General features: G+C 46.5%; 2 protein-coding genes across 2 annotated transcripts; one reads left to right on the top strand and one right to left on the bottom strand.

Annotated features, from left to right (window-relative positions):
- Window positions 1-344: 344 nt before the first annotated feature.
- Window positions 345-9,790, bottom strand: LOC121089454 (cathepsin E-like). Its single transcript, XM_040596682.1, has 9 exons — window positions 9,708-9,790; window positions 9,358-9,535; window positions 7,215-7,332; window positions 6,617-6,735; window positions 5,968-6,167; window positions 5,218-5,340; window positions 4,368-4,512; window positions 1,669-1,767; window positions 345-1,576 (listed from the first exon to the last, which is right to left on the bottom strand). The coding sequence occupies exons 1-9, from the start codon at window positions 9,761-9,763 to the stop codon at window positions 1,397-1,399; spliced, it is 1,218 nt and encodes a 405-aa protein (XP_040452616.1). The 5' UTR covers window positions 9,764-9,790; the 3' UTR covers window positions 345-1,396.
- Window positions 9,791-14,949: 5,159 nt separating this feature from the next.
- On the top strand, window positions 14,950-15,786 carry LRRC10 (leucine rich repeat containing 10). Its single transcript, XM_040593915.1, has one exon. The coding sequence runs from the start codon at window positions 14,950-14,952 to the stop codon at window positions 15,784-15,786; it is 837 nt and encodes a 278-aa protein (XP_040449849.1).
- Window positions 15,787-15,992: the final 206 nt, after the last annotated feature.

Below are 15,992 nucleotides of genomic sequence, written 5' to 3'. Positions count from 1 at the left end.
TCGTAACGCTGCCAAGGCCAGTAATGGATGTCATGTTTGGTCTGTGCTAAGCACACCCAGACAGGCTGCAGCAGCATGTCCCCCAGGGCTGCCAGCCCCTGCCCCAGAGATATTGGTCTCCAGCTCCCCACAGCCCTGCCCTGCCTGGGAGGTGCCTGGCTGAAGACACTTTTTGGCTTTAGGAAGACACAAGCAGCCCCAGCACCCCAACACATCCCATCTCTCTCCTCCCAGAGCAGCCCAGATTTTCAATTGCTGTTGCATCCTCTCCTCCCCATCCTCTCTGGCACTGGAACCACTGTAAGAAAACATAAACCAAAACTGAAACAGCACTAAGACCAAAGCAGGTTTTACTTGGTTAAGTTTTATTTATGTGTACGGGGACAGTATCAGCTTTAACGATCCAAACAAATATGCCAGTGGTTATAATTTAGGTGAATCTTCCTTAGCCAGATCAGCACAGCTACCTGTGGCTGTTCCACTCCTCTGCCAGCACTGAAGCTGCAGCTGCTGCTGACAAGAAGCGGCTGAGCAGGGGGCAGTAGATGTCTAATGCTGGTGCATTGGTCCCATAACTTATCTGAGGTGGAGGAATGCTGCGGTATCCCTTTACATCTCCCTTTGCAAGGGCTGCAGTTCATATTTTGTAATTCAAGTAGATGCTGCTTCCAGCTGCCCGCACCGCTGAGGTAAAGCAGCATCTGACCTAAGTCATAGACGTTAAACACTGAGACCCAAAAGAGGAATAGAGAAGTGTCAAGAGAGAATGAACCCAAGGGAAAAAGCAGGATTGAGATATGATGTAAGCAGCAGAAAATGGTGTGCAAGGAACAGTAGTGGAAATTAGTGGTCACACAGGCATCAGTCAAATTTCTCTTTGTACAAACTGATTGGAACAAGCCAATATAAAAAGAATTTCCATGGCACTAAGGAAACAAAGCTGGACAAAACCCCAACCATGGAAAATAATGAGCAAAAGGGAAACAGTAGGACATGAGCTAGAAACTAGCACACAAGAAGAAAAAAGGATATCCAGACCAGATTAGACTCGGATTACTTTCCCCAACTCGTAACTGCTATCTTGTCAGCCTGGCACTGTTCAGCAGTCTCTCCTGCTCTTTCACAAATCTGAGTACTGAGCTGTTTTCACTTCATCCTGGCAGCTGTGGTGCCCATCAGTTATTCAGGAAAAACTGTTTCTGAATTGTAAACATATAGAGATTGAACCACAAACTATGTAACTTGGGACAAGGACCACTCCAAAGCCCTTAAAACCTGGAGGGGAGCAACACGACTGCATTTAGGTCTAGAGTTTCAGTTAAAGCTCTTCTTCACTTATGTGTTGAAGATCATTACATTAACATTCAGGTTAAGGCAGAAAAAACGCTATTATGACTCAGTAGTAATCCTTCCTATGAACAGCTTTTGCAAATCCCACTCTGTCATTCCCACGGTCAAAAATGCAGTAAAATGCAGACATAAAGACATCTCCTAAAATCCAGAGTGGGCCAGTGCGAGTGGTGATGTCAAGAGACTGAAAGCCACTCATGCAGAAGGTTTGGTCTTCAATAGACTCCTGGAAAGGAAAGCACGTGTCCTTGTGGCAGCCTGCTCCAGCCCCAGCTCAGGGAGCAGGGAACAGGGAGCGGGGAGGCTGCGGATACATACCTTTATGATGTATTGCTCTGCTGTCAGCTTGTACTCGTGATGTCCAATAGTGAAGCTTATGTGGGGCGAGCTTGACAGTCTTCTGCAGTCTACAAGAAACTGTATGCGATGCACTGATTGAGAAGGGATCAATTTGCCTTTTTTAAGTATTGTCCTTTGAATTCAAGACTTCGGGGGCAGTTAATAGTGAATTTACTGCAGAGAAACAGCATCAGGCTGACTTATGGCCCGGCTTTCCAGCTCCTGCACTGGGTCAAACCAGCTTAGTAGCCCAAACCACTGCACCAAAGTCCCTAGGGACCCAGGGCTGATTAAAACCCTTGCGAGCCCCAAAAGGAACAATGTAAAGGGGGACTCTCACATCCCACTGTACAATTCGTAAGCAAAACTGAGCACATGAGCCCCAGCAAACCCGTATTACCAACGTCTGTTGAGCAAAAGTCCTCCGATGCTCTGGCTTTGGCTGGGTGGAGGGAGCTGCCCCAGCCCACGCAGGGAGCACCCTATGGCTGCGGCTCACCCCACTCCCTCCCAAAACAACATCGTTTTAGGGGGAAAAAAAGCCAGTGAGCAATACAGCACTTTATACTTATATATACTTTAAAAAGCAGAAGAAGGACTAAACTCTGCCATGGTCATTAATTTCCATAAATAATACAGTCACTTACAGTAACACAGAAGATAATTTCCTGCCCTTTCTAGTTATTTCGTGAAACAACTGGCATGTTAAATGGCACTGCAGAATGCTCCCAGCCCCGGAGGGATCTTAGCTGTAAACTGTAGTGTTTAAAGCCATTGTTTTAGAGGCTTCCTAGGAGGAAGAATCTACTTTTCCTTGGTTTAAAATCTGCTTTATGAAAATATAACCCTAAATCTTGTGTATTTTTATCAGGTGTCATACCATTAGAATAAAATAAGCCATGGGATAAAGAAGACAAGGGTAAAAAACCCAGAAGAATGGTTTGTAGGATATGAGAAGAAGGACATAACTCATTTACATAACTAGTATGGCCAGAATGATTTTAATCCTTGCTGGAAAGAGATAAAAGTTCTGGTAAAATCACTGAGGGATGCACCCATTTATACTGGGATAGATTTGAGCCAATATACTCAGCCTGTCTGTGGTTGCTACAAACAGTCATAGAGAGTGTTATTTTCAGGATGCTTTTTTGCAGAATCTGAGATGTTGGCTGAGGGTTCTTACATCAGCACCAGAGTATATTAACTTATACTGCAATGACCTGTTCCTTGTTCGCATTACACTAATGGAAGTACATTGGAAATACATATTTTATCTATATCCATTAGCATGTACCTTGGTATCAAAGCTTACTGTTTGACATGTATCTGAAAATGTGAATAAAAACAAAATTTAAAGTTTAATTGAGAAAGAATCAGAAGTCTCAGGAGTTATACAGATGCCACTCCAGCTCCTCCTTTTACAAAAGGAGGCAGATTCAGAGGCCAATTTTGTCTCTGACCTTTGCCAAGTGCACTGGGCAACCATAACACTCTTAACTTTCTTCCAAGTGCAGTTTTGGGTCCAGATCAATCAAGACAACTGCAAGGCTAACAGAAGCCGTATGTGGCAGCTTTACTAGGGGCACTGGAGCTGTGGCGACGTGGTAATTACCCGTAGGAGTCAGCCAAGGGCCAGCAATAAAGCACGGTAAAAATAAGCTGCTTTTTCCCTGGAGGCGAGTGGATTTAGCCATCTCAGGTTTGTTATCTCAATACTTTAGACGTTACAGGGATTTCTGTCATGCCAGCTGAAAACTGCCAGCAGGGAGATGCAAAGGGCAGCAGAGAGACATCCCAGCCTGGCCTGTGGGCAAGGTGGTGGGAAAGCCTGTCATACCTCGAGCAACTTTGGTTCACACAAGCCCCCCAGACACGTGCAGGGAGCCAGGGATTGCAGGCGTGGAGCCAGAGAGGCCATGGAGTGGTACATCAAAGCCATTTTGGCCGCTGGAGGAGGTGGAAGGTGCTGGTCAGAGAGCGGGCAGGGGCAGGAAGAAGTGGTGGGGAGCATCAGCAAGAGGGAGAGAGTAGCAGGGAAGAGAGGAAAACCAGGGAGGAGACAGAGCAATAAGGTTTGGGAGGAAGAGTAAGAGACAGCGAGGTCTGTCCCACACCTTACAGCTCATCTGCCAGGAGCCAGCATTGTGAGGGACACCACTGTGCATCCCTCCCAGTAGCCCCGGCATGACACCATCTGCTCTGCCGCACGCTGGCGGTGAGAGGTCCTGTCAGAGGAGCCGTGGTGGGGGCTGTAATTAAAGTACCTTTCCCTTTCCATTTGATGCTGTCAGAACTTGCCATCGGGATTGAACCCCTCCTGGCTCAGGGGAGCTAATGGCTATAGCTGGGGACATTGAATAACCTCTGATTTTCCAAAAGAAAATTATCTCCGATGTAGACTAGAGATCGATTCCTCAAACAGATGCCCCCATTATTTCCTTACACACCAGTATGGACAAGTATGGGAGTGAAAGTGGACATTTGGGAGGAGGTCTGGGGCAGGAAAGTAGATGGGTTAAAACTAGCTTGGCTCCCAGTTCAATGCTGTCCTGGAAACAAAGGTTTAGCCGAAATGTTTCTGAGCAATTATTTTGGTTATTATCCCACCCTACAAGCTCTTTGCACCAAATACCAGTTTCTCTTCCCCTTTGGCTGTATTCTGGCTGAATAGTTTTTACCTCTCCAGTATGCGATGGACTTGCCCCAATATACTCCTGTAATCGCCTGATTTGTGAAGAGGGGCCAGTGATAAGAGAAGTGCCTGAGTCAACGATGGCTTCACAGCCGTGGGAGCAAAATGCCACCCGGCCCTGGATCTTTATACTGCAAGTGTTAAAACAAAGCATCTTTAAGCAAATGACATACACTGTGAGTGAAGCAGCATATTATTGCTAGCTAAAATAACAGAGTATGGACTGACGTTAAAACTAGCTGCCAAGCTTTGCCAGTCTTAAAAGACAAGAATGTCTGTGAAGAAAAGAAGGTAATAAAAGGGAACTGCAGGGGAAGGCGTCTTGTCTGTGGACCCGCTTTTCTCTCTTAGAACTCCTACAGCCCTGATCGTTCCTGCCTGCTGATGAATTTGCCCTCACCCCCAGGTATGTGTCCTCGTCAATTCACACAGCCTGCTGGAGGAGCAACAAAGGGACACCGACTACGTTGACTAAGGTTAACAGGAAAGGTGAGAGCAGGACCCAGAGTTGGATTCAGTTCCTGGGTGCCTTCATCTCTTAGCTGAATAGTCAACCGAGAGTCAGCTTGACCACTGGTGTATCATATTAAAACGTATTAACGTGCTCTCCCAGAAACCAGCTACTCATGCCACAGCTGATCTGGAGAGCTAATAAACCCCGGCCTCATCCTGGTGAACCCCCTCTTTGAGACACACAAGGGTAAAACACTGCAGCTGAGTCCTCCTGCATCTGTATCTCTAGGTGCTTCTGCCTCTGTGGGTTTTACCCGAGGAGACAAAACCCACCAAGTGTTTCATACATACATACATAGATACATACATGCATGCATACATACTTGTTCAGGTGTATTTGCCAGTAGCTTTTCTCAGTGACTGGGACCCAGTGGATTGAACCTTTGTAGAGAGAATGGTCTATCCCCCCTAGAATCAACTCACCACCGTTCTCGGTGTCATCTCCTCTGAAAGCAAAGACAGGTTAACACAGACATGGGAGTGTGCCAGCATGCATTGATAAGATTACACTTTAAAAGCAAAAGACAAACCACAGCCCTTTCTAAATTCAGATATAGATAGCTGAAAAGGGTTATTTCTAAATTATAACTGCATATGTCCCAACTCAGAGCCTCCAAATAACCTTTGAGAAGACTTACTGTAGGCTGCCAAGGGCTAAGGAATGCATCAGGGGCAGGTTGAGCCAGTAGTTACTCTCACCTCAGAATAAACACTGGATAAACAGGTCCAGATTAGGGAAAAACATTTCTTTTCTGAAATGTGGCTACTTGGGTGTAGCATGGCATTTCTGATCATTTCCACGGGTCAGAAGGAAAACTCTAGCAACACAGACATGGTAAGTCTGGGCTGGGAGCCTTTCCTTTGTTTATGACTTGCTCCAACAAGAATAACTCCCTGTTCAAAAATTCATGGTTCTCCCCATAACGTTTTTCCTTTTCACTCGATATTTTTCAGTGTCAAACTGAGAGAAAAAAAAAAACACCAAAAAAGAAGAAATGGGGGAAATTACTTCCTAGAGATTAAGATTTATACAGATGTATGGTTGTTTTGGCAGTGTCATTTTAAAGACTAACCTTTTCAGATAGAAAGAGAAGACCGGCTCTTCTACCAGCTGCTGGTTCATGATGCTGTCAAACACGGGCAGAGCATTGCCCACTGCTAAGGAGGGGTAGCCCAAGCCCAGTACTCCATCAAATTGGGCAAGGGCAAAGGTTGTTCCTGGCTCATACACCGACTCGCCGAAGTCCTGTCCCTTGATGGAGATGTTACTTATCTGTTTGGTACCAAAAAAAAGTCCACAACCATTTGAAAGCAAAGACACCACCAATTACAAGAAATCAGCTGTATTCCAGAGCCATATCAATGGATTCAACCAGTTTATAAAGCCTGGGTATCCTTGTATGACTTGCATCCATATAGCAGGTGCCCATTTGGCAGGTAGGCTGCACCAATTCCTTTTAATACCTTAATTCTGTGGCTGCTTGTTCATAAACCCAAGACAGGCCCCAAGGAGACAAGCAGAAATGAAAAAAGAAAATCTTAGGGATTTGTCTCGGTAGCCCAAAGCTGGAGCAGCACCCGCATCTCTCAGCACCTGGCTTGGTGGGACCTCACCCTGCCCTTGTTTAAACGAGGCAAGGATTTCCAGGACAAGGCCAGTGTCTGAAGTGCCCTGAAAACAGCTGACCCGGAGGCTGACACCTGTTTAAGGTGGATGCTCACCTGCAGTGTGTCTTTGCCAGCAACACCCAGAAGCTGTCCCGTGCCGTATTGCAAGGAGAAGGCTTCCCCTCCGTGCTCATACGAATCTGACAGAAAGGACTTAAATCTCTGGTGCACCCCTACATAAAAAATGACATCCGTGCACTGAGGGGAGGCCCCAGAAATGCACCCACTCCCTGATGCAGAACCAGATGAGATGTAGGAGAGACAGATTTTTTGCTTGTCCTACAAGGAAGGGTCGATAGAAATCCCTCTTCCCCTGCAGGCACTCTAGGTTTTGGGTTTTAAAGACATAATAATAAAAAAAAGGGCATTTCCACTGCTATTGGTAGCAGCAGATAACGGGTTTATTTACACCAGGCACCTCGTGGTGTGGAGGGACGCTTGGCAGCAGCAGCAGGCGCCTGCCCCGGCTGCAGGGTGGCACAGAGGGGCAGAGGTGGAGGAGCAAGCCAGGGAGGGGAGAGTGGCCCTTGGGGGTGCTCCAAGTCCTCTCCTCCAAAATCTCTGCTGCAGGGATTCCAGAGCTCCTTGGGGAAGGAGAAGTGGCCAAGGTACCCAAGCCACAAGGAGCATAAGGGAGGGTAATGTTTCTTACTGCATGCGTCGCTGATGCAATAAGCAGAAGGGACCCAAAAATTGGAGGAGCCGGTGTCAAACACGACGGTGAACCTCTGGGGTGGTGTGCCGACACTCACAACTCCGTAGTACTGTGCCTGGGGGAGGAACAACACGGTCAGCACCAGGCTGCCTCCCGGTGAGATATTCCTGAGGAAAAGGCAGACTTGGGAGCATCACGCAATGCTCCTCAGGGAGTTTGGTGCGATTTCATTTAATTGTAAAAGCACACTGCAGGGAAGCGCGTCTGGCTCCACGAGTGGCTGTGCGCAGATTTCACTCCAGCTGCATGCAATAACGGGCGGCGCTTTTAAAGCCTTTTGAGCCAACATTCAGTTGGGTTCCCCATGAAGCCAATAAGCCCGACCTGAGTGGTGGCAAGGTCAGCCCCAACACAAAGCTCTCACACAACCACACAGGCTTTCAGTCAGCTCCTTACTGATGTCAGTACGACCCGCATCCACCGGTGTCAGAGGGCTCCAACCAGTGGCATAAATGCTGTCACGTGTAGCTGGGCTTTTTCCTTTGTAATTAGCAGCTATTAGCAGGTCAAAAAATTAATTCTGTTGCACAGACTGTTTCTGATGTATGGAACAAAGTTCATCCACTGGATAAAGAAACTGCTGACCATCCCTGGATACCAATTGAGGCTAGAGATAATCTGTGAACACGTGAATGCTGGAGTGAAGAGCTTATCCACATCCCCTATGAAGTGCCCTGGAAGAGCACTTCAGCATTAAGAGACCTATTTTTAGGAAGAGGCATTTCTGGAATTCGCACACAGATAGAAAAGCAATAGCCTTTTGTAAGTGCCAAGCCTTTTGTAGCAATACAAATATTTGAATATGTATCTTCAAGTGCATACTTGTTAATTAATACACTGAATATAGTTTCTGACCCCAGAGTTTACAGCCTGAGCGAGATAATCATGAAAAGGCAAGCAAGGGTGCCGTTCAAGAGAATATCCAGCTATACAGCAGGATTTTATTCCTTCCTGTATTAAAGACACCTTTATCAGTTAATCTGTAAAGTGAAGCAGCTCTAAGACATGTTCATCAGAAAAACCCCAAACAAACAGAAAAGTCACAAACACACTGCTCTCCCTGAAACCTCCAAAAACCATTCCTGGTGCTAGCTGGGTGTGCTGGGGAGCTGGGTCCTGTTTTGTCATTTGAAGAGGTACGCCTCTTTGATAAGATTTAAAGCAGGCTGAAATATTTCAGTCTCCCTTGCTATTTTACACACGTCTAGCTCATCTTGACATATATTTTTATGGCCCTCAAGTGTCAGGAAGTTCTTGCTGAATTTATTTGGCCTTCCCTTCCATTCCCTCCCCTGGTCAGATGCAGCCTCCACAACATTTCCGCAACCTAGCTTTCCTTTAGATAAGCATAACAGAAGAACCAAATAAAACAGAAAACAAAGACCATCCAAACGAACAAAATTCTAAAACCTGGAAAGACAGTTTACAAAATGGTTGACCTTCTGACCTGCCTGTCTGAGATCCAAGGAAACGCTTTTTCTCCTTTTTCAGTTTAAATGGTAAATTCAGCCAGGTTAGTGCGAGACCCAGGTCAGTCTCCAATGTTCAGTACACATTAAGCTCAGGAGATAAAAGCAGAAAAATAAAAACTCCACTTGGGACTTTGTTATCACTGATTTATGACTGATTTGTGATCAAATAAATGAGATTTGGGGTATTTTTTATAACATGCAAACATCCAAGTTTCTGGTAAATAGAATACAGCTAAATGAAGTAATCAGGTTCTGCTACTAAAAACCCATTCCTGAACCAAGATTGATACAGCGAACCTTCCACATTGGTTTGGAGACCCAGCAAGTCCAATACAGATCTATGCAAAAATCAAATTTGTCACAGGACTACCAATGCTAGACTACATCAGTTTCCTACCCAGGTCTCATGCTAACTTAGATCTATACATGCTTTATTTTGCAGACTGGTAAACTAGTTTTTTATGATCTAACATTTATAGCATAGAGCAATGACCCATCTCGAGCTCTATAATTTAATAGAGAGACTAGATTTGAAATGTGCTGGGGAAAAAAGTCTGCCTTCAAGAGAACAGTGAGTCCTTATGATTGCATTACAAAACTCTACTTACATTCATGTAATCATACAGCCGTTCTGAAGCCGTTCCTACCGATAACGCAATATCTGCAGGGAAGCAATGCAGGTATCTCTGGGCGAAAATGCTGGGGTGGTGATTCTTCCAAAATTCCTCTAATTCTCCCTTTTCCTTCAGCTGTTTCTTGATAGATTTGAAACGAACAAGGGGGACCCTATGCAAGTAAAATAAACACACAAAAATTAACTGGTTGTCCTTTCTAGAGCTCTCAAATACTCTTTAAAAAAAAAAAAATGTTTCTTTTTTGAGACCCTGAGTAGCAACAAGCATGGGTCACCCCAGAAAGCCAGAGACACGTGCCAGAGATGCTAGATGTGGTTTCTTACCGTTCCACAGCCACGGTGAATGGGATGTAAACCACAGCCAACAGTATCACCCTCATGGCTCCAAACAGTTCAGAGTCTAACAGCACTCATTTACTCAAAAGTCCCTTTTTTATACCCTGTTGTCAGCAGAGGGCTGTTTGCCAGGTCAATCAATCACAGGAGGTCAGTGCTTTGGCAGAAAACCAGTTAATTTGCTCTCAGAGTAACCGCTGGATTGTGCAAACAGTGGTGTCCAGTGGAGCTACTAAGGCACAGATAACCAGGGCACAGTCTAGATGAAATAGACATTTTACTAACAGTTCTTGATGGCTTTTACATAAATATAATACATAGAATCATAGAATCGCAGAATCGTTTAGGTTGGAAAAGACCTTTAAGATCATCAGGTCCAACCGTTAACGTAGTGCTGCCATATCCACCACTAAACCATGTCCCTAAGTGCCACATCTACACGTCTTATTAATACCTGCAGGGATGGTGACTCCACCACTTCCCTGGGCAGCCTGTTCTGATGCCTGACAGCCCTTTTGGTGAAGAAATTTTCCCTAATACCCAATCTAAACCTCCCCTGGTGCATCTTGAGGCCATTTCCTCTTGTCCAATCCCTTGTTACCTGGGAGAAGGGACCGACCCCCACCTGCCTACAGCCTCCTGTCAGGCAGCTGTAGAGAGCGATAAGGTCTCCCCTGAGCCGCCTTTTCTCCAGGCTGAACCACCCCCGTTCCCTCAGCTGCTCCTCATCAGACCTGTGCTCCAGACCCCTCACCAGCCTCGTTGCCCATCTCTGGACACGCTCCAGCACCTCGGTGTCTGTTCTGTGGTGAGGGGCCCAAACCTGAACCCAGTATTCGAGATGTAGCCTCCCATGGGGTAAGCTTGGCTCCCATTAGCGTGGGGAAGAGGTGATGGCCCCAGGACTGGCCTGGTTCCCTCTGAGTAAGCTGCTTTTCAAGCTCACTTTAGTGACAGGTGGCCCAGAAGTGCCCCACACCGAGAAAGAGGACATAAAATACAACCATTTCCCTTTTACAGGGAAACACTTCAGCAGGGCTGAGCAGACAGACATTTGACAGGGTTGTGATAAGTCATCTCCTAACAACTGGAGTTTAATTCCCTACTTATGGGAGAACTCCGGTCTAAACGTAAATGTGACTGCCACCCCCAAAAATGGGTCTTAAAAGTAAAGACACACTTTTACATACAGTAATAAAGAGCCAGTGGGTTTGTGCACATTTCAGCGAGACATTTGGAAGTGCTTGCTTGGATTTATTTTCCTGCAAGTTTCCTGAGGTTAGCAGTTCCCACCCCTGCCTGGCATTCAGGTTCAAATCAAGCTGGAAGAAAAATAATGGTGTCAAAAAGAGACTCCGATCTAACAGAGAGCAACCCCAAACCCATTAGCTGCCTGGGAGGCAGCACGGAGTCTGCAATTTATTTATGTGACTTTTTGAATCTTTCCTCTGCACGAGAAGGTATGGTGAGCAATTACATAACTGCAGCCTAGCATACATGAGAGAGAAATTTGAATAATCAGCCATTTTTGTTCAAAAGACTATGCTAGGACACTGGGGAAAGGGCAATGACAATTTTTCCCCTGCAAAACACCACTTATTAAATATAAACTGTTTACCACGTGAATGTGAACTGAAACTAAGTAAACCCCCCAAACAAAGCAGATGTGTGACCGTGCCTAGTGAAGAGGGAATGTCAAGAACATAGAGGAGGCAGCAGTCATCATCTGCTCTAGCAACAATGCTCTGGTCAAGAAAAAACAGCAGCAAAACCCAAACACACAGCATCTGTGAGTGAAGAGGGGGTCTAAATGCCTGTCACAGACTTTAAGCAAATTGTTATCAGCATATAATAAAGAAATTCTTTAAAATTGTTAAGTCTCTTCCCTTCCTAAGTCAGGCTGACTGAAGAGGGGCACAAAAGCATTAAAATCAATGAATTTAGACCTCTATTCATTAGTCCCCTGGATTTTGAAATGTTTTGCTTTTTCAAACTTAACGTGCAAAATTGTGAGGTCTACACAAACTCAGCAAAGGCTGAGCCTGGTGTCATCTCACAGCTCTGTGCAGAGCTTTGGATCTGAAAAGGCACCCACATCTCTATTCTAATAGTTTGTTTCAAAAAACAATAAAATCTCAAAAATGCAGCTTTTATATTGATTTCCATTTATTGTGATTTTTTAAAAAATTATCTAGCTCTGAGCAGTCTTCCTCTTTTCTTCTGGACTCAGAGCTTTCACACAAGTTCTCAGCAAGCCACATTTTCTGTCCCACAGCCATCCCAGCCACCAAGCTGCAGGAGCTGGGTGCTGGAAGTGAGAATGGTGAGTAGTCAGTGTGGTTATTTGTGAACTTTCAGAAAGCAGAGGCATTTCTCAAGGAGCCTACACGCGCCACCTGACGTGCAGCAGAACAGATGTCATGCCCTCTGGTAAGGGCAGTGTTGCTTTGACAAGAACAAGACAATGTCTGTGCTGAGCACCTTTATCGCTTGAACTTTTCCTCAGATGCCACAAATGCTTCTGGGAAGTCATTAATGTTCACATTGGAGGGCATCAGGATAACTTTGAAGACATTAAGTGGCTTTCAAAACACCACCCTGGACCTACCGAGGGAACTGCCTTTGCCTAAGAGCTTTCACTGAAAGCTGACTCCCAGAAGGATCAAGATCATTCATTTTATTGCAAATGTAGCCCTTTATTATCCCACCAAACTACGGTTATTTTTTCCCAAATACTCTGATATCACAATGTGTTCCAAGCAGACATTCATTTAGCCAACAGAAGTACAAAATGCAGCAACAAAAGGTCATCGTGACTTTTTTTGATAAGCTGGAATAATGATTAAACTACAGTGCAGAAGTTCCCTAAGAAAGAGTTGTCTAATGTCATAAAGTAGAAATAATTCAAGTAGAAAAAATATATACATATCTGTGTCTACAAAGGTATATTGCAAAGTTATTTCTCTCCATACGGATTATCAAGAAACACCTAAACTGTATTATTAATATACTCTTACCTAGGCATTTATGCTGTTCTGATCAGCAGGATATCTGAAGAGGTTTGTCTAAAGGGCATGTCTTTGCCATGGATGTAAATTCATTATTTTTTATGTTTTCCCCCACCTGTAGCCTACAGTGCCTTGACAGGGCAGGGAGCCTTGCCTTTAGAAGGTGCTACAGCTGCTTAGAAGTACCAACAGGTACAAAAACCTGCTGAGGGCCACAGGAAAATGTCCTTAAAAGAGTGATCACATTCTGGGGCAACTGCTTGGAAAAGGATGCCCTGCAAAATCCAGGAACGGCACGTTGCCCACAGTGGTCTTCTTGACAGGGTGCGTAGAGTTAGAGCAGTGAAGAAGCGGCTGCTCTGAGGTGCTCACTCAGCACGCGCTGACCCTTGCTGCTGGGATGCTATGTCCTGCACGTCCTGCCTTCTGTCATGGGGGAGAGTATTTTCAGCACCTCTTCCACAGCACGGGCACAGATGACTGCGTCGTATCTTTGTTCTCCAGGCTTGATACTCTGCCCAGCTTCTCCAGCCAGAGCCTACTTTATGGCACTCGGGTCACAGCACTCGCTGTTCTCTGTCCTGTTTTAATACTGGTTCCCAGATGCGCTCTCTGCGGTTGTCCTCTCCCAGGAAACTCCCCATACATTTCGTGGCATCTAGGCTGCATGGCACAGCCACTCACCCTGCAGGGAAAAGACTAGTAAACATCCTATAGCCTATACTCAACTGACAACCAAGAGCTGCTTTACATTTGAAAGCAAGCGATAGCAAAGAGCTCTCCGTTGCCAGATTTGACCAGAGATCCAGAGGCCACCTTAACTGTTCCACGTTGCCTTTTTCTCAATCTTCCTTTGCTCTGCCTTTTGTTTTTTGAAAAGTACGTGGCTCTCAGCAATCACCTCTTTTGGTTGTGTAGCATCTAATGCCCAGAAAGCAGCTGCAGACTGTTTGAAGTCTAAAATCATGGAAAGTGTGGAACTTAGCAGCAATGAGCTGTAGACACCAAAGAAGTCAACCAGCTGCTGGAAAGGTTATTTCACTTTAAAACACTCTGCCAGCTTTCACATCCAAAAGCTCACGGTAGAGCCACAGCCAACACACAGTTAGGACAATCCCCAGGAAAGATTAAAGCAGCAGCAGCTCAAGAAGTCAAAGTATGCAGAGATGCCTACAGATGGGGAGGCTCCTCCTAGAAAGCAGGGATGCTCCTGACCTGGACAGCAATGGGTCTTGCTGAGAGGAGGAGGGGAGCAGTTTACACTGCCATATCTAAATAGTCATAATCTTTAATATCCTATTTATATCACCCATAACAAGTGAGAAACTTGATGGAATTAAATCTATGGCAGTTTCTTGACAGGTTTTGGTATGGACACAGGAACTGCAGTAGCACAGTCGGAAGGCGGACGGAGAACAGCCCTGGCAGGTTGTGATAGCGAGCGTATTAAATGGGGATTCAGACAAGAAGTAAAACATAATGTAATGAAAAAGGCCCTACACAGTCAAGAGTGCCAGAGGCTATAGTAAACACTGTTAGATTAGGAACATAAATAGTAGAACAGCTCAAGATAGCAGTTTGCCAAGTATTTGTGCTAAAGCTTTACGATAAGTACTGGGTGGCAGGTTACACTCTGAAATTATGTATTTGGCACCTTGCAAAGTAAATCCCTAAAAGTGCCACTCGTCTGGAAAGTCAGTCAAGTCTTGACAGGTATTTTAAACAACAATTAGATTACATCCGACATTTCCGCTGGAAGTTTCATGAAAGCTAAACATCTGCATTTAAAAATTTGGTCTTCTGTGGTGTTTACTTTCTCGAGCCAATCGCCACAGCCAGCACTGGCTGCACAGGCAGCGCAGCCGGAGAGAGGTGAGGGGCTGGGGCATGGCGGGGACGGTTTGGGGCAAAATCGGGGAACACTTAAACATTTACAGTGTGCAGGAAGAGGCAAGAAGGAATGTTTTTGGGGAGGGGTGAAGGGGAGCGTGGGCGAGAGAGGGAAACCTGCGCTCTGAGTCGTCCTCTGCGTAATCCCCGTCACCAAACACTCATTCGGTTATCAGAAACATTTCAGAGCCCTTGAGATTAATGGCTGGTGCATGTAAACAGAGCCTTATATTGAGAAGGCAGAGTTACCGCAGGCCAGTGCACAGCAGAAGACCAAGGTGGGCCCCTGTCCCTTGCAGTCCCGGCCATCCCCAAAGAAAGTCGGTCCCAGGATGGGGAACAGCCTGAAAGCCATAATAGCTTTTGTGCCCTCCAATGAGTGCCAGAAGTACCTCCTGGAAGACCTAGAAGAGATGCCAGTGGACAAAATGGTGGATCTGAGCAGCAGGCAGCTGAGGCGGCTGCCTCTGCACATTTGCTCTTTTAGGGAACTGGTCAAGCTGTACCTGAGCGACAACAACCTGAACCACCTGCCCCCCGAGCTGGAGCAGCTGCAAAACCTGCAGATCCTGGCGCTGGATTTCAACAACTTCAAAGCACTGCCCCTGGTCGTGTGCACGCTGAGGCAGCTGTGCATCCTCTACCTGGGCAACAACAAGCTCTGCAGCCTGCCCCTCGAGCTCCGGCTCCTGCAGAACCTCAAGACCCTCTGGATCGAGTCTAACTGCCTGCAGTGCCTGCCCGAAGTGGTGTGTGAGCTCAGCCTGCTCAAGACGCTGCACGCTGGCTCCAACGCGCTGCGCACGCTCCCCGCCCAGCTGCAGTGCCTGCAGGAGCTGCGCACCATCTGGCTGTCGGGCAACCTGCTCTCAGAGTTCCCCCCTGTGCTCCTGGACATGCCTTTTCTGGAGGTGATTGACGTGGATCGCAACTCCATCCGGTTCTTCCCCAGCCTGGCTCATCTCCACGGGCTGAAGCTGGTCATCTACGACCACAACCCCTGCAGGAACGCACCCAAAGTGGCCAAAGGCGTGCGCAGGGTGGGGAGATGGTCAGAGGAGACCCCCGAACCCCGCAAGCGGTCTGGAGCAGTGATAGAGATCACTCTCGATGAGAAACTGTTGCCACCTTCTGCTGCCAAGCCTGAGCCAGAGGCCGAACCCTGCTAATGCTCAGCTGCCTGCCCTGGCAAAGGCGGCAGCGCACTCACACCACCACCCAGCCTCTACTCCTGCCTTGCTCACAGGTGTCCAGGAAGCACCATGCCACCCACCTAGTCTTCAGGAGTAGGTGCACGGCTTGGAGCTAGGTGACAGCAGAACGCCCTTGTACAGACACCCCCTTTCGCATTGCACCCAGCACTCTCTCTAGAGCA

This window comes from Falco naumanni, chromosome 5 (genome assembly GCF_017639655.2).
Source record: "Falco naumanni isolate bFalNau1 chromosome 5, bFalNau1.pat, whole genome shotgun sequence".
In the NCBI taxonomy this organism is placed as follows: domain Eukaryota; kingdom Metazoa; phylum Chordata; class Aves; order Falconiformes; family Falconidae; genus Falco; species Falco naumanni.
Note: the sequence above shows the minus strand (reverse complement) of the source record. Positions and strands in the feature narration are given on the sequence as shown.

What these genes read in the sequence shown, in the direction of transcription:
- LRRC10 (XM_040593915.1), top strand. Translation starts at nt 14,950, where the DNA reads ATGGGGAACAGCCTGAAAGCCATAATAGCTTTTGTGCCCTCCAATGAG.
- LOC121089454 (XM_040596682.1), bottom strand. Translation starts at nt 9,763, where the DNA reads ATGAGGGTGATACTGTTGGCTGTGGTTTACATCCCATTCACCGTGGCT. An exon ending in GGCTGTATGATTACATGAAT is followed by an intron (nt 7,333 to 9,357) that starts GTAAGTAGAGTT and finishes TTCCTCCCCCAG; the next exon opens with GCACAGTACTACGGAGTTGT. An exon ending in CAGAGCAATACATCATAAAG is followed by an intron (nt 1,577 to 1,668) that starts GTATGTATCCGC and finishes TTTCCTTTCCAG; the next exon opens with GAGTCTATTGAAGACCAAAC.